The sequence below is a fragment of the Aulonocara sp. 'chitande type north' Nkhata Bay genome, linkage group LG16 (genome assembly GCF_057382095.1).
Source record: "Aulonocara sp. 'chitande type north' Nkhata Bay isolate Kocher_YH1m ecotype deep benthic linkage group LG16, A_spYH_male_GT1.1, whole genome shotgun sequence".
In the NCBI taxonomy this organism is placed as follows: domain Eukaryota; kingdom Metazoa; phylum Chordata; class Actinopteri; order Cichliformes; family Cichlidae; genus Aulonocara; species Aulonocara sp. 'chitande type north' Nkhata Bay.
The window spans coordinates 26944416-26966553 of record NC_141359.1 but is presented as its reverse complement, the minus strand read 5'-3'; the positions used below and the strand labels follow the sequence as shown (position 1 = coordinate 26966553).

The 22138-nt window shown below is 40.6% G+C and overlaps 1 protein-coding gene across 1 annotated transcript in view; it reads left to right on the top strand.

Annotated features, from left to right (window-relative positions):
• trpm2 (transient receptor potential cation channel, subfamily M, member 2) overlaps positions 1-21676 on the top strand; it is a 33038-nt gene extending 11362 nt beyond the window's left edge. Inside the window, exons 2-34 of the mRNA XM_086266692.1 lie at positions 465-568; positions 1405-1478; positions 1776-1944; positions 2043-2223; positions 2707-2870; positions 2959-3139; positions 3269-3330; positions 3424-3624; positions 5064-5166; positions 6384-6505; positions 7579-7953; positions 8222-8359; positions 8449-8578; positions 8667-8812; positions 8977-9089; positions 11159-11257; positions 11397-11610; positions 12769-12887; positions 12973-13105; positions 13447-13618; positions 13779-13959; positions 14090-14271; positions 15631-15763; positions 16149-16236; positions 16747-16831; positions 16934-17079; positions 17217-17281; positions 17637-17666; positions 17762-17848; positions 17931-18009; positions 18093-18194; positions 18585-18701; positions 18803-21676. Of these exons, the coding sequence (XP_086122818.1) occupies positions 467-568; positions 1405-1478; positions 1776-1944; positions 2043-2223; positions 2707-2870; positions 2959-3139; positions 3269-3330; positions 3424-3624; positions 5064-5166; positions 6384-6505; positions 7579-7953; positions 8222-8359; positions 8449-8578; positions 8667-8812; positions 8977-9089; positions 11159-11257; positions 11397-11610; positions 12769-12887; positions 12973-13105; positions 13447-13618; positions 13779-13959; positions 14090-14271; positions 15631-15763; positions 16149-16236; positions 16747-16831; positions 16934-17079; positions 17217-17281; positions 17637-17666; positions 17762-17848; positions 17931-18009; positions 18093-18194; positions 18585-18701; positions 18803-18919 (4410 nt within the window). The 5' untranslated portion in view covers positions 465-466 and the 3' untranslated portion in view covers positions 18920-21676. The remainder of the gene's footprint in view (positions 1-464; positions 569-1404; positions 1479-1775; positions 1945-2042; positions 2224-2706; positions 2871-2958; positions 3140-3268; positions 3331-3423; positions 3625-5063; positions 5167-6383; positions 6506-7578; positions 7954-8221; positions 8360-8448; positions 8579-8666; positions 8813-8976; positions 9090-11158; positions 11258-11396; positions 11611-12768; positions 12888-12972; positions 13106-13446; positions 13619-13778; positions 13960-14089; positions 14272-15630; positions 15764-16148; positions 16237-16746; positions 16832-16933; positions 17080-17216; positions 17282-17636; positions 17667-17761; positions 17849-17930; positions 18010-18092; positions 18195-18584; positions 18702-18802) is intronic.
• The last annotated feature ends 462 nt before the right edge of the window (positions 21677-22138 follow it).

The following is a 22138-nucleotide window of genomic DNA, read 5'->3' as shown; positions in this document are numbered from 1 at the left end:
TGTGCAGCCAACTCCAGCAGCTGTGTGATGCTATCAACTAAACATGGACCAGAAATCTTGAAAGACAAAAGGGGGTCCAACCCAGTACTAGCAAGGTGTACCTCATGAAGTGGCCAGTGAGGGTATATCTCAGGCTATGTAACTGTGAGTAATACGAAGCCTGGCTAGATAGCAGATTATGTCATCTAGTGAAATCCCTTGGTGGTTTATATTGTTTTCTGAGGGAGGAGCCAGTTTAACAGTGTGATGTGATAAAGTCACGCAGCCTCTCACTCTCTCATGTGAGGCGTCTTGAAGGCTTCGTTGATGATGTCTGAAACAGCTGGTCAGTGTGGGCTTAAACATGTTGTGTTATCTGTGTGTAACTAGCTGTAAATTATTTCTTGTTGTTGTTTTTGGACGCTAGCTCTTCAAGAAATCTTTTACACAGCAAGCTTTTCTTTTTTTTATTATTGCGCTTTCAGATATGCTACCTAAATTTGAGAGCAAGGTTCACCCACACCAAGTGACTCAGCAGTTGCAGCAGCAAAAAACACATGGAATATATCAAGGATTGGTTTTGTATAAGGTGGGTGTTTATCTGTCACAAGCTTTTATTTTTCACACAGGATTAGGATTAAGAAAACTGGCATTGTAACTATATCATATCCATATTAAAAGTACTGTTTTCTAAACTTCACTATAAATGGGGTAATATATCAAAACCAAAAGTATTCATGTAATGACTTATATTACATTAACCTATCATGAGTTTCATATATACAATATTAATCTACAAAGTGTAGCTGGCAAATAGCTCCTGTGATGAAAAGTGCTGTATAGAGTGGAGGAGAAGCCAGACATCATGAAATCAAGATACTTAATTAAAATGTGTGAGCAAAGTAGAGTACAGTAACTGAATAAATGTGCTTTGATTTCTACTATTTCATGTTATGTTAAACCTAAACTGTCTTTCATGTTTTGTTCACAAGTATAATAGTTTGGCTATAATGATAGGAATTATTTTTAAATTGTGCTAGTTCCTTAAAAATCATTGCTCTTTTATGCCCTCATTAAGAAATCTGAGTGCAATTAACTCACTCATTAACGCATTTATGTGTTGATCCACAACCACTGCCCGACTGCTGCCTTTCCTCTACAGTAAGTATTAGGTTCGTGCAGCTTGCTCAGCAGCAACACAGCTCTGACATCACTGTTGCAATGTCGAGCACCCAAAGCGGTTGCTGCAGAGCCTCCTCTCTCCTGCCACTCTGGCAGACCTCATCCTAAGCTCGATCTCATCAACACAATTTCCCATGTTGTGCCAGGATGTCGGAAGCTGGCTTGGAGTCACGGCTAGTTCATACTCTGGCGGTTAACACAGCCAGACCCTCTAAACACCTTTTTCTGTCCCCTTCGTTCCAGCGCCTTGCTCTCGCCTCCTGGATCAAGGAAAACATTTGCAAGAAGGAATGCTGCTTTTTTGAAAAAGATGGAAGGTAAGCTGGGCTGCTCTGCACTATGCTGAATTGATGAGGACTGACTTAGGACTGACCTTCTTGTTGTTGCTGTAATAGAGTGGTGCTGTGGGGACAGTTACATGATAATGCAGTTTTCAGCTAAATAAAATACAGAATGCAAAACAAACTTTGAACACTAAAAAATGGGCATTTCTAAACAAATTAGCTTTTTAATTAAAACTACTGGATATCTGCAAAGCAGGTGAAGAAGAATTAATGTATTTATACTTTTTTAAATCTTAAACATCGGCTTCTGTTTCTCTACTGTTTCTGTAGTGGGGATGTGTGTAAGTGTGGCTACGCAAAAACTGATCATACAGACAAAGCCATCAAGCCAGAAGACTTCACAGGCGAGTCGTGGAACATACACAGACATGTCCGTGAAGCGCCCACTGACGCTTTTGGAGACATCAGCTTTGGTGGTTTGGGACAAAAGACAGGCAAGGTGAGCCAGTCCTTACTCTACATTATGTTACTGTGTAAATGCACATCTGCAAGTCTTTATGCCATCCTTTAAATCTGTGTGTACATGTCCACCGTCAGTACGCCCGAGTGTCCACAGACACCAGCCCTGAGATCCTGTACCAGTTATTGACTGAACAATGGAAACTGTCCCCCCCCAATCTACTGATCTCAGTTACCGGAGGAGCCAAGAATTTCTATCTGAAGTCTCATCTTAAGAACATGTTCCACAGAGGGCTGATCAAAGTGGCCCAGACAACAGGTCAGCCAGAACAAGAGCAAGCGAGCAATAGATTTGTGTGTGAGAGATCATTCATTGCACAGAAAGTAGTGTTTTTATGGCTACGTGCCACCTCCCGTGCTTCTGTTCTGTTCATTTTGGTAGTCAGATAGACTTCAGCTATATGTAGTTTGCGTTTGTACTAACTGTAAAAACAGTAAAAACTTGTAATTCTAGCATCCTGAATATCTCTCCTGGTTTCCTGGTAACCTTGCGGACTTGTGAAGCTTTCAGAAAATGATTGCTCCAGGCCCAGAAACAGTCCCACACTCAACCCCCCCCCCCCCCCCCCCCCCCCATTAACCACCCCCACCCCCCTTTTTTTGCATGATTTTTAGGTTGTTTCCAGAAAAACATTCACATAGGAGTCCTATCTTTAAAGTCAGGACTGTAAGGCTCTTAATATTGACTTTCATATTTTAGAGATATTTTGTTCTACTGGTGAATATGCTGCTTTGTACGCAGGTGCATGGATCATCACTGGTGGTTCCCACGCAGGTGTGATGAAGCACGTGGGGCAGGCTGTGAGGGACTACGCCATGAGTAGCTCCATGCAGGGCAAGATTGTAACTATTGGAGTGGCAACATGGGGGATAATTCATAACAGGAAAGCACTGGTGCATCCAGAGGTAGGACAAACACTTATGGTGAGATGGCATCATCTTCTTAGCATTCGGTTACTGTAAATTCTTCTCACTCTCCGTCTTTTTCCTTTAGGGATGCTTCCCTGCCCATTATTTGATGGACACTGGGAACCAGGGCCAACTATCCACTCTCGACAGCAACCATACCCACTTCCTACTAGTGGATGATGGAACCCACGGACATTATGGTGTAGAGATTAAATTGCGTAGCTGCCTAGAGATGTGGATCACCAGAAAGTGTCTTGGAAATAAAGGTTAAAGATAACAGATGTAGTATCTAAAAAAATCAATAAGACAACACAGATATTTATTGAAATATGATAATATATCTTTCAAGCTTTTGATATATATATTTTTTAATTGATCAAATATTTGATCTTTAGGGACTGGTGTGACTATTCCTGTGGTGTGTGTGGTTTTGGATGGCGGAGGAGGCACGCTGAATGTGAGTCAGCTGTTTTTTGGCCTCTCTCCCCCAGTGTCAGTGTCAGTGTCAGTGTGTATGTGTTGTATAACTGCCCTGTGTGTCTCCTCTCAGACCATCTACAATGCTATGCTCCATGGAACACCATGCGTGATCTTGGAGGGCTCTGGGAGAATAGCAGATGTTATTGCACACGTGTCAGGACTGCCACTAATCCGAGTCACTATTGCCCTCATCCAGCAGTTGATGAAGAAGTTTTTTGGTCAAGAGTATGAACAATTCTCAGATGGCAAAATCATAGAATGGACCAAGAAGGTATGTAAATATACTGAATACCATAAAATTACTGAACTTACTATAGAAGCTTTTTTGCCCAAAGTGTGGAGTTTGCATGTTCTCCCCGTGTTTGCGTGGGTTCCCTCCAGGTACTCCGGCTTCCTCCCACCGTACAAAGACATGCAGTTTGTGGGGATAGGTTAATTGATTAATCCAAATTGCCCATAGGTGTGACTGCGGGAGTGAATGTGAGTGCGAATGGTTGTCTCTGTGTGTTAGCCCTGCGACAGACTGGCAACCTGTCCAAGGTGTACCTGCCTCTTGCCCTATGACAGCTGGCATAGGCTCTGAAAAGGATAAGCGAATGGATGGATGGATGGATATTAGACAACCACCCAGACTTATGTTTATGCAATAGCTGCCCTAAATTGACAGTGTAAAAGCAGTGTTTTCATACATGCCTTACTTGGATGGTCATGAGTCATATTTTGTGACTGATCTAGTAGTTGACATTATCATCTCAGATGATGTTTTCTGTGTTAGATATTGCCACAATGTATATACACCAATCAGGTATAACATTATGACCATCTGTCTAATATTGTGTTTATCCTCCTTTTGCTGCCAAAATGACTCCGACCCATCGACCTTGACATGGAGTCCACTAGATCCCTGAAGGTGTCCTGTTATAGCTGCAAAAATATGTTAGCAACAGAGCCTATAAGTCCTGTTAATTGTGAGGTGGGCATCCATGTACATAGGTTTTTTTGTTCAGTCATTATCAGTCTTTATTTCCCCAATAGATGCTCGATTGGGGAAATTGAGCTCTGGGGAACTTGGAGGCTAATTCAACACCTCAAACTCGTTGTTGTGCTCCTCAAACCATTCCTGGACTATTTTGCTTTGTGGCAGGGAGAATCATCCTGCTGAAAGAAGCCACACCCATCAGGGAATACCATTTCCATTAAAGGTTCTACATTGTCTGCAACAGTTCTTTGCTAGTTAGTACATTTCCAGGTAATATCCACATGAATTGCAGGACCCAAGGTTTCCCAGCAGAACATTGCACAAAGCATCACACTGCCTCTGCTGGCTTGCCTTCTTCCCATATTGCACCTTATATATATTCGATATATATTCGATTCCTCTAAGGTCCTCACCCCCCTGTGTCTAAGTCTCCTCTCCCGTCATGTGTTTCATGTCTGCTTGTCTTATGTCAGATTTAGGTCTATTACATTTGCTGTTCACATTTTTCTTTGTCAGGATGACACCTTCATCTTCATCACCATGCATCTTCAGTAACATATGTTGAACAGCACAGTTTTAGCTGCAGAACTGTTTCCTGCAGCTAAATGACTAAATATCAAAGATGAAAATATTTGCACGAAGTTTGTTGTGTGCTCACCAGAGATGTCTGAGCCAGAGCCAAAGAAACAGTGGTTCCAGTATTTAAACGTTTTTCTTTATTGAATTTGTAGATTCAGGACATCATCAGGATGTCACACCTGCTGACAGTGTTCAGAGTGAGCGAGGACTATCACGGGGATTTGGATGTGGCCATTCTTCAAGCACTACTCAAAGGTAAGAATATGGATTTGAAGCAAATGCCCGGATCCTAACCAGACAGCCTACAAACATAACACACGCTATTAAGTATGAAGAAGGACTGGCTTAGTGCCAAACAGGCTCTTAGCAAGTATAATATTTCCAGTCAGAAAAATAAATGTGCTATCGAATGTCCCACAGTTGAAGATATTTTGATACCATCTTTACAGAGAGAAAACTACACTTGATGTCTTTAAAAATGTGCCATGCTTCCTTCAGACTAATAACGCCTCATGATATTCTGAAAAAATACCTAAGAAACCCATTTAAACCAAGCTTAGCAAAGAAATCTGAGCTAAAGTGCACTGAAACCGTAAGTGTGTCCACCACACTGAACATTCACTTAATCTTTTGACCGTGATGAGTCATCATTCTAGTTTATCTGCTTTGTCCAGACTTTCCATCCATCTGGGTAATTAAACCACATTATCTGGGCGCCTTTCTGCTATCTCAGCTAATGTAGGTCATCCAGTGTCTCCCATTATAGTCACATGACTACAGTCCTGGTAGTACAACTGGAAATTTTCCTGTACTAATGCATCAAGAACACTATAATAGAAAAATAATTGGTTTATGTTTGATATTTGGTTTTGATGATAAGCCAAACACGTCCATGCTTCCATCTTGTCAGACTGGACTCTTGCTTGTCTTTTTGTTGTAATATAAATATTTTTAAAAGATTTGCTGGGGGAAAAACATCATTCTCAGATGTGTAAGAATTTATTTAAAAATCAATTAGATTAGTCATTGGATAAATGAAAAAAACAACTTTTTACATTCAAATAGTAAATGGCCTGTATTTGTATAGCGCTTTTACTAGTCCCCCCTAGGGACCCCAAGGCCCTTTACACACCCAGTCACACACTGGTGAAGGCAAGCTACAGTTGTAGCCACGCTACAGTTGTAGCCACAGCCACCCTGGGGCAGACTGACAGAAGCGAGGCTGCCATATCGCGCCATCGGCCCTTCTGGCTAACACCAGTAGGCGGTAGGAGAAGTGTCTTGCCCAAGGACACAACGAGCGAGACTGTCTGAGCCGGGGCTCGAACATGGACACCTTCCGATTACAAGGCGAACTCCCAACTCTTGAGCCACGATCGCTCCGATACTATCTAAAATGCACCGAGCAGTGGATGAGCTTTTTAGAGAGACAAGAGACAAATAAATCGAATCACTGTAAATTCTCCTTTCAGCCTCAAGATCCAGTGAATTCCTGGAAGTTGAATGCTGGAATAGGCAGCTGGAGCTGGCTATAACCTGGAACCGGGTGGATATAGCTGAGACTGAGATCTTCACTGAGGAGAGCCAGTGGAAGGTGGGTTTGTCTTTTAAATAGAAAACCAACATCACTCTCTGATCAGTTACCCAGATAGTGTTTTTTCTCCCCCATTTCCTGCTGAACATCAATAAGAAACATCAGTTCCTCCAAATAACTTTATCCCTTCCTTCTGTCCTGCTGGCTGCAAGTAATGCTGAATTTTATTCTTCTGTAAGGCAAGGCACCTAAGCCTTGCACCTGGTGATGTTATTCTAAAATGTAATTCTGTTTGAATTATGTAAAAATAAAATAATAAATTAACGTTTTTATATTTCTTCTCTACTTACTTTCAGTTTACACACTTTTCTTGGACTTCATGCACACTGCTTTTCCAGTCTTTTCTCTAACATTTAACCTTCTTTGTAAAGTATATCACTCTGTTGCTAGTAAAGCTGTCCATGTTTCTGATTGGTTACATGCTTCCCTTTTGTGCAAACAAACTCATAGCTAGATTGGGAAACTCTGGGTTGCCTTATTTAGTTGATACCTACCTCTTGTGTGACTGCTTAGTCTGATTTCTGATGTTAGGGGGGAAAAGGGAATTGAAATGAAAGAGAAAAATCATGACCTTTACAGCACAGGCTTTGTGATTAAAAAGCATTGAAATCCTGGTTTGTATTAGTAAGATAAATTTATTGAATGGGAAAACTGAAATAGGTAATTATGTGAGCCTATCAGGTGCCAGACTGGCCACACATGCCATTTTCACTGGAGAAGTGAAAAACTGTAAATAATTTACATACATATAGGTTTAACTATAGGGAGAGTTTGCTGTGTTCGAAACTGGTTCCAAAGGTAAACCCAGCCCATATTATCAATACAGAAAGCCTTCTTGCCACCATAACACCATAAAGTCAGCTGATTCAGCAGCAGCATGCATCATATTATAAAGGTTTTACGAGTAGCAGAGAAGAGGTCTAGAAAGAAATAGCAGTCTGCTTTTCCTTCATTTTATTGTCTCCATGTTGAACTTTGCCATCACACCATCCTTTGTTTCTAAAACAATGATACTAGACAAAAAAACAACAAAAATTCTGATGATGTTGTTCTGATTTTTTTCCTGCTTCTAGTCCAGCGACCTCCACTGGGCCATGTTCTCAGCCCTGGCTGGCAACAAGCCTCAGTTTGTGAGTCTGTTGCTGGAGAACGGTGTGAGTCTGAGGGATTTCCTGCAGGAGGAGGAAACTCTGTGTGAGCTCTACACACAGCTGCCCAGCTGCTTCTTTCTGCGCAAGCTGGCTAAGCGGATCCACAGTGCTCGACGCAGCGGGAGGCAAGCTTTCGGCATCAGACCTCGAGCTTGCAGGGAGCAAGGCGAAAAGATCTCCTTAACTTATGTCTCTGATGTGGTGCGCCACTTGCTGGGGAAGTTCACCCAGCCCCTCTATCCTCCCTCCACCACCACAGACCAGTTAAACATGTCCATGGATGAAACGTCACTGTCAGTGAGTTAGTTCATCCACTCTGTTTTTTTGTTTGAAACACTGAATCTGTCTTTTTGCCAATTAATCACGTGTTATATCTTACCCAATTTTATTTTTTATAATTTGAGAAAGCTTATTTTATGGAAATAGATGTTAGTAGGAGTAAAATATTCAGTAAATATGCAAAGTATTTAGACTGAATATGCTGTAGGGTATCATTATATCAGAAATCCTGGCATTGTGAACATTAATCATATAATAATAACAGACTCCTTCACTTTCTTTTTAGCCGTCTAAAAGTCAGACAAGTTCCCAAGCTCAGCTCAGGGAGGACAGTCCTGAAACACAGAGGGACCCGGGCACAGACCTTTTCCTTTGGGCTGTCGTCCAGAATAACAAGGAACTGGCTGAAATTGCCTGGGAGCAGGTGACGAAAGCACTTCTGGAAACTTCAACCATAGCTGCTTGCGTGGCGTGTTTATGACCTCACATCTTTCTGTATCTGTGTACTAACAGTGTAGGGATTGTATGTCTGCTGCTCTGGCTGCCAGTAAGATCCTGAAGAAAATGGCACGAGAAGGAAGCGATGCAGATGATGCAGAAGAAATGCGAGAACTCGCCAATCACTATGAGAAACATGCCATTGGTATAACACATATCATAACATGGCTGAATTGACCGTGATTGTTACGGGGCTTGAATTTATCCTCAGGCTGCGTATATGTGTGTCCCAGGTGTCTTCACCGAGTGCCACAACAGTGACGAGTCGCGCGCTAAGAAACTGCTGGTTCGCATGTCACACTTGTGGGGCAGAACGACATGCCTGCGGCTGGCACTCGAGGCAGATGACAAAAACGTCATAGCTCAGTCTGGTGTTCAGGTAGAGGAAATTTTAGATTTTTCCAGAGGGGATTGCCAGTGTGTTATACATCACAATGTTGAGTAGATCAATTAAAGTTACAAAATTAAGAAATCGCTCAATTTAATTTCAAACCTTTTCTTGGTGCTGCATTATAATGCAGTCTGTGTAAACGTGTCTTTCAGGCTCTGCTGACTCAGATCTGGTGTGGTAAGCTTTCAGTAGAGAACCCTGTGTGGAGAGTGCTGATCTGCATGGTGTTTTTCCCTCTTATCTTCACTGGCTTTCTGTGTTTCAGGTGAGACCTGCCAGCCAGCTAAGGGGTACAATGGCTTGTACAATGCTACTGTGTTTATATGTGTTTTTATTAACACTGGCAAACAGAATGGAGCAAAATAGAGATAAGATAAATAAATTCTTCCCAAGTGAAGAAAGGAAGCATAGCATATGTAAATGACTACTAGGGAGTTGGATGGGCTGGCTTTAGACCACACACAAAAGGCTTTTTTGCCTAATAATGGATAATGCCATGCTACTGTACAGATGTGTTTGAAGTAGGTTAGAGCAAGTGGTAAGGAAAGTGATAAATAGACTGCATCAACGCAACACTGGTCACATTTTTTTTTCCTGGCATCTCCATTCTACCATCTCAAAACAACCCTGAAGAAAATAAACATTACTATACAAAAGGAAAAACCCTTCATTTGGTTGTACCCAATGATGCAATCAATGACCTCATGACCTTATATAAAAAGGAAGTGCCAGTTCGGCCCCTCCCACACACCTGTTTTGGCTGTATGACCAGAACAAAGGGACAAACGAAGGTAATTATAACCAAAGCAACAAAAGCAAACATAATTTACCGTGTCATTCTGCCTACGGCAGAAAAAAATTCAAACCACCTGATGGTTAAGTAGTATTTGCTTTAAAAGCATATGCATGGATGTAAACTGTAACATAACGCTACCACAAACAAACCCAGGAGAGTATGTAGAGCAAAGTTACACCAGCAATGTCTAAACTAAAGCATTATGGCCAACTGTAAAATAACATGGGATAAATCAATATGTTTAAGGCACAAGTGGTAAATAAGTTCAAGCCTACCACTTTGTCACAATACATACATATTAAAAGTTTTACTTTAACTTAATTTTAAACATACACAAATACATAAATATACAGTAAGCCACCAATGTAATGTCCAGGCACAGACAACTCTCACTTGTTTTCATTTGACAGAAACTGACTAAATATACCGTACAACACATATCTACAACTGTGTCATCTAAAATGACTCCTGATTCATCTTTCATACACCATGGAATTGCTGCCATGTGTGGATGAATTTTTAAAGCAAATAAGAAGGATAAAGGAGGGAAAATGCAGATAAAGCTTTCATCAGTGCATTCAGGGGAAAAAATGAAGTCACTTTCCAAGATTTAGATGTGTATTTTGCTGGAAGTTTCCCTGACAGAGATTAGCTATATGGCCAAACAATAGTTAACATCCAAAAACCCATAGGAGGAAAATCTGACAACAACACCATGGATGCTAAACAGAAGTTCACCGAGAGAAACGTGACAGTTTACACAGTGACTAAGTGGAGATTCTTACATCTGGTGTAATGTAAGGATGTGTGTGACTAATTGTTACTACTGTCGGTACTAGATGTACTTGTACTTTAATCTAATTGTTAACGTCTCAATTGATGCCAAAAACTGGAAAATTGTTGTGTCCTAAATGTTATGCCTAACCTCCTTTTTAAGCCTGTTATTGTTACTTATTATTTTAAATCACAGATACAAGTGGCGGAAATTAGCTTTCTTCTTTAGAAATAGGTTGAGGAGTCATTCAGGAGGTACTCAGAGTAGAGCCACTACTCCTCAATGTCGAAAGGAGCCAGTTGGGGCAGTCGCCTCCCGGGCATGTCCTACTCTGAGGAGGCCCTTGGGTAGACCTTGGACACACTCGGTTGGCCACTGTGTTCCCCTGGATAACCTGGAGGAGGTGGCTTGGGGAGAGGGAGGTGTAGACTTCTCTGTTTAGGCCCCCCGTGACCCAAAGGAAGAAATGGATGGATTATTTATCGTTTTAGATTTTAACTTTAATTGAGATAGTTGTTATGAATTATAGAGCAATGCGTATTCTTCATAATATGCTGAACAATGTTCATAATGCGAGGTGCCACGCATTTAAACTACGATTCATTATTGACGAATGTGATTAATGGTTTCAAATGCCTTTGTTTGGAGGGTTTTTGACATTGTTAATTAAACAATGCCCCAATTTAACTTTCTGCTTGTATTCTTTTTAATAATAATACCTGATTGAGTTTCAGCTGTGGTCAAAAGTGTAACTTTTCCACAGACATGATGAAATCATCCAGAGAGAAACTGCGAAAGACGAGGAGATGAAGACAGTGGAGATCCTGACAGGAAGCACACTTAGAAGAAATGGTTATGGCCCGTATGTACATACTTGTTCCTTAATGCAAATATCAACCCTCATCGCTGCATGACCTTAATGTCATTTGAAGTTGAATAAACAGTGGATACATGAAAACATGGCATTGTCTCTCTAACTGCAGTGATCTTTCTGTCCACAGCTTGAAGCCCATGAAGCCTCTGGGCTGCTGGTCCAGGCTGATGTACCTGTACACCTCCCCACAGGTTAAATTTTACTGGAACATTGTATTTTATTTTGCCTTCCTCTTCCTGTTTGCTGTGGTGCTGATGATCGATTTCCAGAGCACGCCCTCTGCTGGCGAGCTGCTGCTCTACATCTGGCTGCTCTCGTTGGTGTGTGAGGAGATCAGACAGGTGAGAAACTGTGGCTCAGACCCACAAATGATACAAAACAACAAACAAATAGCCTTTTTTTCTCTTTGTGTGCACTGTACTGTATTGTAGAGAGACAGTCTTTGAATTTTTCAACACAGACAGTGGCCCCATTCACCTTTAGAGGCTCAAATGTCTAAAAGGTCAGCAGTAAGAAATGGTGAGTACCCTTCTTCTTTTAGAGGAGGGAGCAGTGTAACAGAGCAAGTCCACAGAGAATAGAAAACCTTTGTAGTTGTAACAAATGCAGCAAAAACGAATGCATTTAAAATAGGACAGAAAAGAATAAGCATGCGCCTGAAAAGGAAGCATTACACAAATAAATAAATATAAAATTACATCAGGGTAATCTTTGGGGTAGTATGAATGACATTGTTTCACCAGTGAGAGTAATTATTGCACCAGAATGAATATAATTATCTTTGAAAGTAATTACCTTTAGTAGTCATTTCCCTAAAAGGTAGTCATTATATAACCTGTAAACAGACATTTACTCCTAGCTGAAATTCACTGTGTAAATGGCCCTGGGAACGAACTGTCTTTGAGTCCTTAAAATGCTCTGAAGGTCCCGCTCCATCCAGAGGGTAGCAGGTCAAACAGGTGGCGTCCTGGATGTGAGGAATTATAGCAAGTGTGCAGCCCTAAGAGGTGACAGGAGCTGGCAGTGGGAGGGTAAACAGCAATCCATGGTTTTCTGTGCTGTGTTGATGACCCACTGAAGAGCTCTGTGATCTGTTACTCAGAGATACGATATGCCATTACGTTCTAAGCAGAGGAGCTTAAAAGGCAAGGCCTGCAGCTTGTAGGCTCCAGCAGTTGTAGTCGCTGTTGTACCTTCTTAATAACCCACATGGTGCTGGCAGGAAAGGTCTTCAGAGGATTTCTGGGTGTGACCCATTTTAACACAGTTCCCCTTGATGTACAGAGGGCAGTCAATTTGTTTACCTACCTAAATCCTGTCCCTGAGTAACTCCCTTTTTCTGTCTTTTTTTGTTGTTTTCATTTCAAAGGCTTCTTTATCCTTTAATGATTTATTTATTGATTAGAAAGTAATCAAAATAATTTAAATGATAGGTGATTGTATGTCGAATGCTAAGTAATATAAAATCCTCTTATGTCTAATTCTCTTTTCTCTTTCAGCTCTTTCATGATCCAGATGGTTTTGGGTTTCGTAAGAAAGCCAAGATGTACATCAATGAGTTTTGGAATATTTTAGATGTCCTCTCCATCGTCCTGTTCCTTATCGGCCTTGCATTTAGGTGGGTTTTTGCTCTCTAAGACAGTCTGTGGAAATCAATCCACCCACTGCATTATCTATGAATCACCAAGCTTTTCCTACTTCAGGCTGACAACCGAGCTGTTTTATCTGGGTAAAATCATCCTCTGCATCGATTTTGTGGTCTTCTGCCTCCGTCTCATGGCCATCTTCACGATCAGCCGAACCCTTGGACCCAAAATCATCATAGTCAGAAAGATGGTGAGGGGTTTACAGAACAAATACAAAGCATGCTGACCTGAGGTTTTATGGCTACACCAAAAAAACACGCTTACCTAATACAATAAGAGGCTTCTACCTCACCGAGCCTCGATCATAGTCTGCAGATGAAATGTAGTCCTTGTGTTTCAAAAAGGTGTTTTGAACACTTGGATCATTTTGTTACCACACTTATTTCAGTCAGTCAGACCTCAACTTTGTGTTCAGCTACACTTTATTTACTCCCTAAGCATACATGAGATGTCAGAATTTGCAACCGTGTTTCTAAATGTGTCAATTTCTGAGTGTTTCTTGCTTGTGATTGGTGCCTTTCTATCCTCCAGATGATGGACATGTTCTTCTTCATGTTCCTCCTGAGTATCTGGGTGGTGGCTTATGGTGTCGCCAAACAAGGCATCCTCATCCACAATGAAAATCGTCTGGATTGGATCATCCGTGGGGTGCTTTACGAGCCATACCTCATCATATTTGGCCAGTTTCCCAAAAATATTGATAGTGAGTGGATTTTGAGAATCTTATACTTTAAAAAATATATATATATTTTTTTATTTTAGCTGTAATAATTTGTTTCAGTATTTTGTTACACATATTTATTCTCCTCCAAAGGCTTCAACTTTGCTCATCACTAATGAGGATGTCATTTTTCTTCCTGCAGACACTGAGTTTGACATGAACTCTTGCAGCGTGAATGCTACAGATCCCCTGAAGCCTAAATGTCCCGTGTTGAACGAAAACCAGAGCCCGGTCTTTCCTGAATGGCTCACCATCATCATGCTTTGTGTTTATTTGCTCTTTGCCAACATACTGCTGCTCAACCTCTTAATAGCAATTTTCAAGTGAGTCCTCCTTGTCATCAAAGTGTATGAGCTTTTCTGTCATCTTACTGTTTTAATGATGATGATGATGAGCCCTCGCCTTTTTTTTATTTTTAAACTTCCTTATGTTTCGTGTTATCGTCCCGCACAGCTTTACATTTGAGGAAGTCCAGGACAACACAGACAAAATATGGAAGTTTCAAAGATACGAGTTAATTAAGGAGTACCACAGTCGACCTGCTGCCCCTCCTCCTTTCATCATCCTCAGTCATATCTACCTCTTCATCAGAAGCATGGTGCTGCGGAGGCCCCCCAAAATATACAAAGAGTTCAGTAAGTGCTGAAGTGTTTATCCACACCTTTGCAGACTTTTGTGTAATTAAAAATGCTTCATTATTTATGTACATGGCTACAGACCACCCACATACAGGGTACCCCAAAGGTGAAGAAGAAGAGAACTTGTAGGCGTTCACATGCCACGAAGGCAGATTTAAATTTGTGCCTGCAACTTCAGACTCAAGGTATGAAAGATGGTAGCTAGACCTATGTATGGTGAAAACGCTAAGGAAAGAGATGGGATCTTTTTAAAAAGGTCATCCTCTTCCTCATCACCTCAAGCTTCATCTCCTGAACTGAAGTCAGTGCTCTAGCACACAAAAACATATCAGCAGATTAGCCATGCAACCCTCGCATCTCTGTACAGCAGACAGTGAGTCGGCTAAACAACAGCTGCTTTTACTCTGGCATCACTCCATCTAATGTTAGGCTCAAGTGTCCTAAAGATCCCACTTTCCCTCTGATGAACAGTTTGACCATATTCTCACATCGTGTGACAGCTGATTTGCTAAGTGTCCAAGTCCAATACCAACTTATCTAGAATTATGCACCTAAATTGGGAGAGTTTAGAAAATAGAACTCAGTTGATTGCAATCTACTGACATCTAGTGGTGACGTTTAACTCACTGTAACTAAAACTATGAAATAACAAGATCAAAAGATCTAATATTGTATTTTCTGTCACATAAAACTGTTTCTTGAGTGACCAGTGGAGTGAGTATGGCTCCAAAAGCAGGTCAGTCATGTGAGCAAAACCAGATCACATGACTGAAATCCCACATTTAGGTCACATCAAAACAAGTATCTCAAATGCAGGTGAAGGCTTCCGTTTTCAAAACTAGATCTAAACACAAGTTTCAGAGCTTTTAGCCACATCTCATGGTGTTCGTCAGCAGGTGAAGTTTGCCCGGTTGCCATGGAGATGGATCAGTTTATCCCCATCATACTGTAACCAGAGTATGACCCTTTATTTATCTCATTAATGCAGATGATCTCCTCTGCCTCTGCTCATGGTCGACAGATTTTTACCTGTTTTTGGTGCTGTTGAGAACGTGGCAGTGAAGATGCTGAAAGTTTAATGTATTCAGAGGTCATCTGCAGACCCTGACAGTGCTTTAAACAAAAACCTAATTTGTGTTTTAAAAAGATTATTATAACTATAAAATACTATAAAATACAGAAAAAAAAAACCCCCAAACTGAACATGAACTGAAAAGAAAAGGTCGCTGAGCAGCTAGTATTTGCTCTTTCTGTTTAACTCACTCCCAGTTTATCTGTTGTGCAGGGTTTTCTGTCCGCATGGATGTGCAGAATTAGGTTATGCAGTGATTCAAAGCATGTGATGCTGTTTTTCAGAGAATGAGCTCAACCCGACAGAGGATGAGGAGCTGCTGACCTGGGAGTCCTTGATGAAAGACAGATACTTGGTGTCTGCACGGCAGGAGCAGAGCCAGAGCACGGAGAGACGCATCCTGGACACAGCCCAGAAGTAATCTCACAGTAATGTAGCTGAAAGTCGCTGTATGTGTGCTGTCTATGCATCATCACACCAGTTTCCATAAAACGGAGTGAGCAGTCCAGCCAAAATGTGATTGCACGTTCTTTTTTTTAATGAGCTTTTAGAGACCAAAGGACCAATTTGCATGCATAATCACCTTATGTATCACACACAGTTGGATAGATTTAGGGTAATTTGAGATATTTTCTGTCCAAGGACTTGGATGTGGCTGCTTCACCAAACAATATTTACATAAAAATGATTGAAATCACTCTGTTATTAAAAAAAAGTAGTATATAATAATTTCCTGTTTGTTTTATTGTAAAGACTGATGATTTTCTTTAAGTAATTTTCAAACTGACACTTGTTTCTGCAGGGTTAACATCATAACTGATCTGCTGGAGAGAAATGGGGAAACGAGCGCTGCTGCCATGCTGAAAAGACTGACTCAACTTGAAGAGCAGGTTGTGGCCTGATTTCTTTTGGTTGGCACTAATGTTGCACCTGTGTCTGTAATATGTCACGATATGCTAATGGAGGGTGACCTGAGGCACTAAAGACACGGCACGCTTTTTGTGGCACGCTCTTGTGTGTCAGGGGTGTGAATTTTAGACTTTGAACTGCGTTTTTAATACATTTTATGGCTTTTCCTACTGATAAACACCTCCCCCATTTCCATTCATACTACACCAAAGTCATAAAGTAGCAAATAACCAATTAAGTGGCATAAGATTCCTGTTTTCTTCACTATCTAATGCAGAAATGTGTACTTATACAGTGGGTTCACAGTTAAACGAAAAAAATCTCTATCTCGGGGATTAAACGTGTAGTTACACTTTACACTGACAGAAATAGGAGTTTCACTGCTCTGACCCACTTAAGATCAAACTTAGCTATACGTGTAAAATTACTTTGACGTCCTTGATCTAAGCAGCTAACAGAAGTAGTTGATCCACTTTCCTTTGTCTCATCAGGTCAGCCAGTCTACTAAAGCCCTGCAGTGGATTATGGATAGTCTGAAATCTCAGGGTCTGCCCTCAAAAGACACACAGTCACGGAGTCAGTACCAAATTTAATTCACTATTTACATGTCACAGTTGTATGTTTGATAAATATTCTAAATCTGCTGCTGTTTGCGCACATTTTTGTGGTTACCTGCAGCTCCAGCTGGCGTAGATGAGACCCCAGATTCTTTCAGGAATACATCGGAGAAAGGAAGCGGTTTCCATGTGTATTCCCGTCAGTTTTCCTACCCAAACAGCAAACTCACGCGCTTCCCTGTGCCTGAGGAGAAGGTGCCCTGGGAGGTACTTATTATATATTTAAATATTATTAAATATTATTTTTTTCCACCACAAAGTCACCAGTTGCCACTCCTCAGAAAGTCACTGAACTGATAAATTGTCCAATAATTCTGGTGGTTTTTATCTCCTTTTTTTTCCAGGTCAGTTTCAGCTCATACAAACCAACTAATTATACCTCTGACGACAGCGAAGACCATGTGGATGGGTGTGTGAAGCCATACTTTCCTGTTTTCACTAGCGTTTTATTTGAGGACAGCGTAGAGTCTGTTTTTCACATGTCTAGAAAGCAACACTCTTCCAGTAGGTTATAAGTAATCATTGAAAGGGATTATTTTGCGTGAGTATACACATTGTGTTTTTAACCTGCATATTATACCCATAAAAACATTAATTAGCAGGCAATGAATGGGCCTCGGTGACAGGTGAATTACCAGTTTTCAGGTCGAATCTATTTGAACACAGTAAATAAGCTTTCTGGCCTAACTTTGACTTTATTGTGTAATTACAAGACCGGCTCCTCCAATCTCTGTACGCTCTTCATCTATTGTTTCTCCCTGCAGATCAGAACCAGAAGCCTTAGCTAATTACAGGTATGACACAAGAACAGATATAGAACCTATTCAGTATTACTTATAGTAACCTCAAAAGCATGTCTTGATGTCTGATAAGGAGCTTGTCATCTCAGAAACCCAGGGGGGAGGACGGGCATCAGTGGGCGTGGGGCACTGAGCCGCCTGGGTCCAAACCTCAGTGTAGAGCTTGTGATTACACGGTAGGTCATCTCAATGCCCCTGCAGAGGTTTTAAAAAGGTTGTTTTGCACAGAAATATCTGAGACTTTCCACTTATTTTTAGCTGGCGAGACAGCGAGAAGTCAGTTCTGGAGTACCTGGCAGTTTTTGACGAGAGTCGAAGAACTTTATCTTTACCTGGAGTGAGTTCCAGTCTTTGTCCATTTAATGTGGTTTATACATTTTTTTGCACTGTTCAATCACACTGTGGCTTTAAAACCTTCAGGGCCCTGTTGATTCTGCTGATAAACTGCCACCAACTCTTAAAAAAACGATGGGGAAAAAGCTGTATGAAACGATCAACGCAAAACTGTCAGAGGGAACAAAGGTAAGTCAGTGCAGCACTGTGGTGGTAAAGCTTTAAAGTAGCTGCAGGAGCAATGAAAACAAAGAACAGCTGTAAAGCACGACAGCTTTCGATAGAAGAACATGTCAACAGCTGTCACTGATAGCATTTTGAGAGAGCAGGAAGAACAGGCCCTCTGTTTGTCTTTGATATAAACACTGGTTAGTAAATTTAGTGATACAATAGAAAGCATTCGATTAAATATTACATTATAAAATAAAAAATGTAAACATCAAAGACAAATTACTTATTTCCTGAGCTGAGAAATGTTTGAATCATTCAAGAGAGAAGGGGAGCATCCTGCCAGGGCTGAAACGGTACATTAATATGATATCGATTAATTTGTTGATGGACGTGGTTGTTTGGTTTTAGGTGTTTGAGGGTTATGTGGATGACTGCAGGAACACGGATAACGCCTGGGTGGAAATGACTGTCCTAAACATTCACCTGGATAGAAAAAGCCAGGTGATGGTGGACATCAACAACACGGTAACATCGAGTGTTTTACAGCGTGAAGAATAAATTGGCTGGCCGACTGTTTTACATTTCCTCCTTTCTGCATTTACATGTTATTATCTGTTGCTTTTTAGGTGCTGAGCAGTAACGGTGCTCTTCAGTGGCAGGAGGTGAGCAGCAAAGCCACACTTAGCTCAAACCAAAGAGAGTCGCTGCGGCTGGCTGCTGCGCTGCACAACAGGAAGTTCTGACATTCACGACGCTGCGGCTGTAAATGTGCCTCTACATCTCCCCGTCACTGCTGCCTTTTCTTTAAATATGTCGATTAATTGTGTTGCACTGAAAGCCATAATCTACATTGTGCTGCTGCTGACTATGAAATGAATGTTGAACCTACACTGTTAACTGCTGCTCACTAAAAACAATCAAATATTAACATTCAGAGAAGAGTGGCTACTCCTCCACACTGAAAGGAGCCAGCTGAGGTGGTCTGGGTGGTCTAGGTGAGGTGTTTCAGGCATGTCTTACTGGGAGGAGGCCCCGGACAGCTGGATCAGCTGGGCCTCTCTGCTAAGACCCCCTGCAACCTGAACCTGGATAAGAAATTGGAGGAATAATTAAAGGGGACTAGTTATGTTGATTTCCAGCTCTCTATGTTTTTTTAAATTTCAATTCTACTAGAGTAGCTTTGCATGATTCACAGCTCAAAATAATCCTTATTTATCTTTTCCTGACTATGCAGCCCTTTAGACTCTCCCCTTTCTGTGCTCATACCATATTGGGGATATGTACTCAGTGATGACTTACAGAGCCAAGAATATTATAAAAACAAGCACTCAGATGACAGGGATTACTTGAACATATAGTGGCCTCATTATTAGAAACTTCAGTGATGTTTGATATGAGCCATTGTTACAGTATATGTGTGACAGAAAAAGTGGAACAGATCTCTTATAAGTGAACAGAGTTCACTAATGGCGCACAGGGTGCTTTAACTTACAGTTGTCTATTAGTATGTAGCAGTTATAGAGCTTATTCTTTTATAACACACAAGACAATCATCAGTAATAATAATAATCATGTTACAACTTGGTGAAATTAAATATTAATCTACATTTTTTAGATTGCCTTGATTCACCTTTATTTAATTTGGATATATTTTACTCGATTAATTTTTTTTTTTTATTCACTTGTATTGAAGCAGTTTGACTTTGTGGCACTGCTGCTTGCTTTCTCGCTGATATCACTATCTATCTCCGTTTCCCTGAGTTTGTTTGCGTGTTGCACTCTCTCCCGTCCTGTTTAAAAACAGAGAAGCTTGTGAAACACTTTTCTGCCCTGAGCTCAGCTTTTGTCCACCTGCCAAGCATGCAGCGCTGCGCTAGTTTCGGAGCAGCCTCCGCGGGCTCTCATTGGTGCAGCCAGAGGTGGCCAGACTACGCAGTATCGGTTTCACTCCCTTCCCCGGCTGCCCAATCGATCACCTGTCCCGGCACGAAATGATCACAAATCATCCCGATTGTGTCTGTGTGTGCTTGAAAGAGCAGTAACTTCTAAACCGCGTGGATTTGTTGTGACTTTATGACCTGAAAGTTGAACTGTGTGCGCCGAGCAGGCGCCAGAGTCCCGGCCTCCCTCCCTCTCTCTCTCAGTTGTTATTATTTGTATCTCCACCTCCCGGCAGCGCACGGACGCTATTTTTAGCCACAACGTCAAAGAGAGACAAAAAAACAAAACAAAATGAAGAGTTCCCACTCTGGAGCAAAAAACAACTGTCCTCACAGAGTCACTGTTAGTCTGAACAAAGGTTGTTACCTAAAGCTATATATAAAAAACATTTTAGTTCAATAGAACAAGAATAGAAACTAGATTTTTGAGGGGGATTAAAAATAACTGAAATGATTTGTGAATTTGGAAAAATGAAGTAAAATAAAAACCGGAAATAAACTTAGTTTTAATCTTTGGTAACGTTTGTTATCATAATCTGCCTGGTGAGGCTTTGAAGAGCATGTTTGTTACAAGACTTTAAGTCAGCTGCTTTCAGAAAGCTCTGCTTCCTTATTGTAACACCTACAGCGATTTCACTAAGTCTAGCCTCGGGCGTACGCCCTCGAATACAATAACCCTTCAAAAGAATAGAACCTAATGCTGAAACTAATAAGACTAAACTGAACTACAAACAAAAGTCACAATGAATACAATAACAAGAAAAACTAAACGTAGAATAACTTGGGTGTGTATGTTGACAGGCCCCAAGTTATTTTAAACCAATAAAATGACATGTTATGCTCATCATTTTTTTCTATTGCTTTGTGTTTATCATACCAACACTGTTTATATTTTTTCAATCATTTTTATGGTAAAATGAAATTAAGGCTTTTCTCTGACTCCTCTAGTGCACATTGAAGGGTCCCCTCATAGCTTCTGGGCCCTTGAGCTGCCCTGTGGAAAGTTGCGCCTTTGCACAGGTGTAAATATTTACCATGCTGTGTGAAATATACTCAATTATTGAGCCTTAAGAGAGAAAAAGAAGCACTGAAGCGATAGCCTTAAAATTAAAGAACACATGAGCCATTCCTTCAGGAAATTACTGCCAGTTTTTAAATTGAAATCTGATTTACAGCAGATGTTATTGGTTTACTTTGTGTAATGAAGTGGGGGCAATCAAGAAAGTCTTAGGGAGTAAAAACTGTTTATAGTATGTCATAGAAAATTAAGTTAGTCTCAAAGGGTGATGTAGTTTGTATGTCAAACATCTTTTATGCTCACATCTTTAATTTGAGCAAATTCAACTTTGGAAAAGCATTCAAAGCTCCAGATCAACTGTGTGTAAATTATATGATTTAATTCATCTCAATCTGTACAAATTATGAACAACATCAATACTGCATGGTGCATACTGTTGAATAAAACTGAATTGATTACCCGACTCCATGTTAATTCAGCAGAAAATAAAAATTAGATTTTATGAACAGATCATGTCTGACACGTGAAAATGTTGACCTGAAATGTAAAGTGGTCAAATAGATGTAAGAAGGCACAATATTTTCTTTTAAATAAACAGTTCAGTTCAACCGTGTTCAGGTTCCCAGACAGGTAATGAATGAAAGTAAGTGAAAGTGTGATGGCACAGAAGTATAAAATACCAGAAATGGAAACACTTACAAATACCTCAATCAGGCAACGTTGATACACAACACTTAAAAACAAAAGTACTTTAAGTGTGTTAGTTAGTGCATAGTGTTGTTCTTGTTAGCCTTAAGACAATGAAGACCTACACAGTGTCGTTCTTTAATTAATAATAATTAAACAATTAATTAGCATTTATTTATGGCATCTACAGTATATCTGCTAGAATTCTCTTTTGCACAATCTCAGTCTTGCTGTTTTTCTTTAACTTTTGTATAAGTGTGTATATGTATATACTGTATATAAAATATTTCACCACCTCACATAATGAGACCATAAAT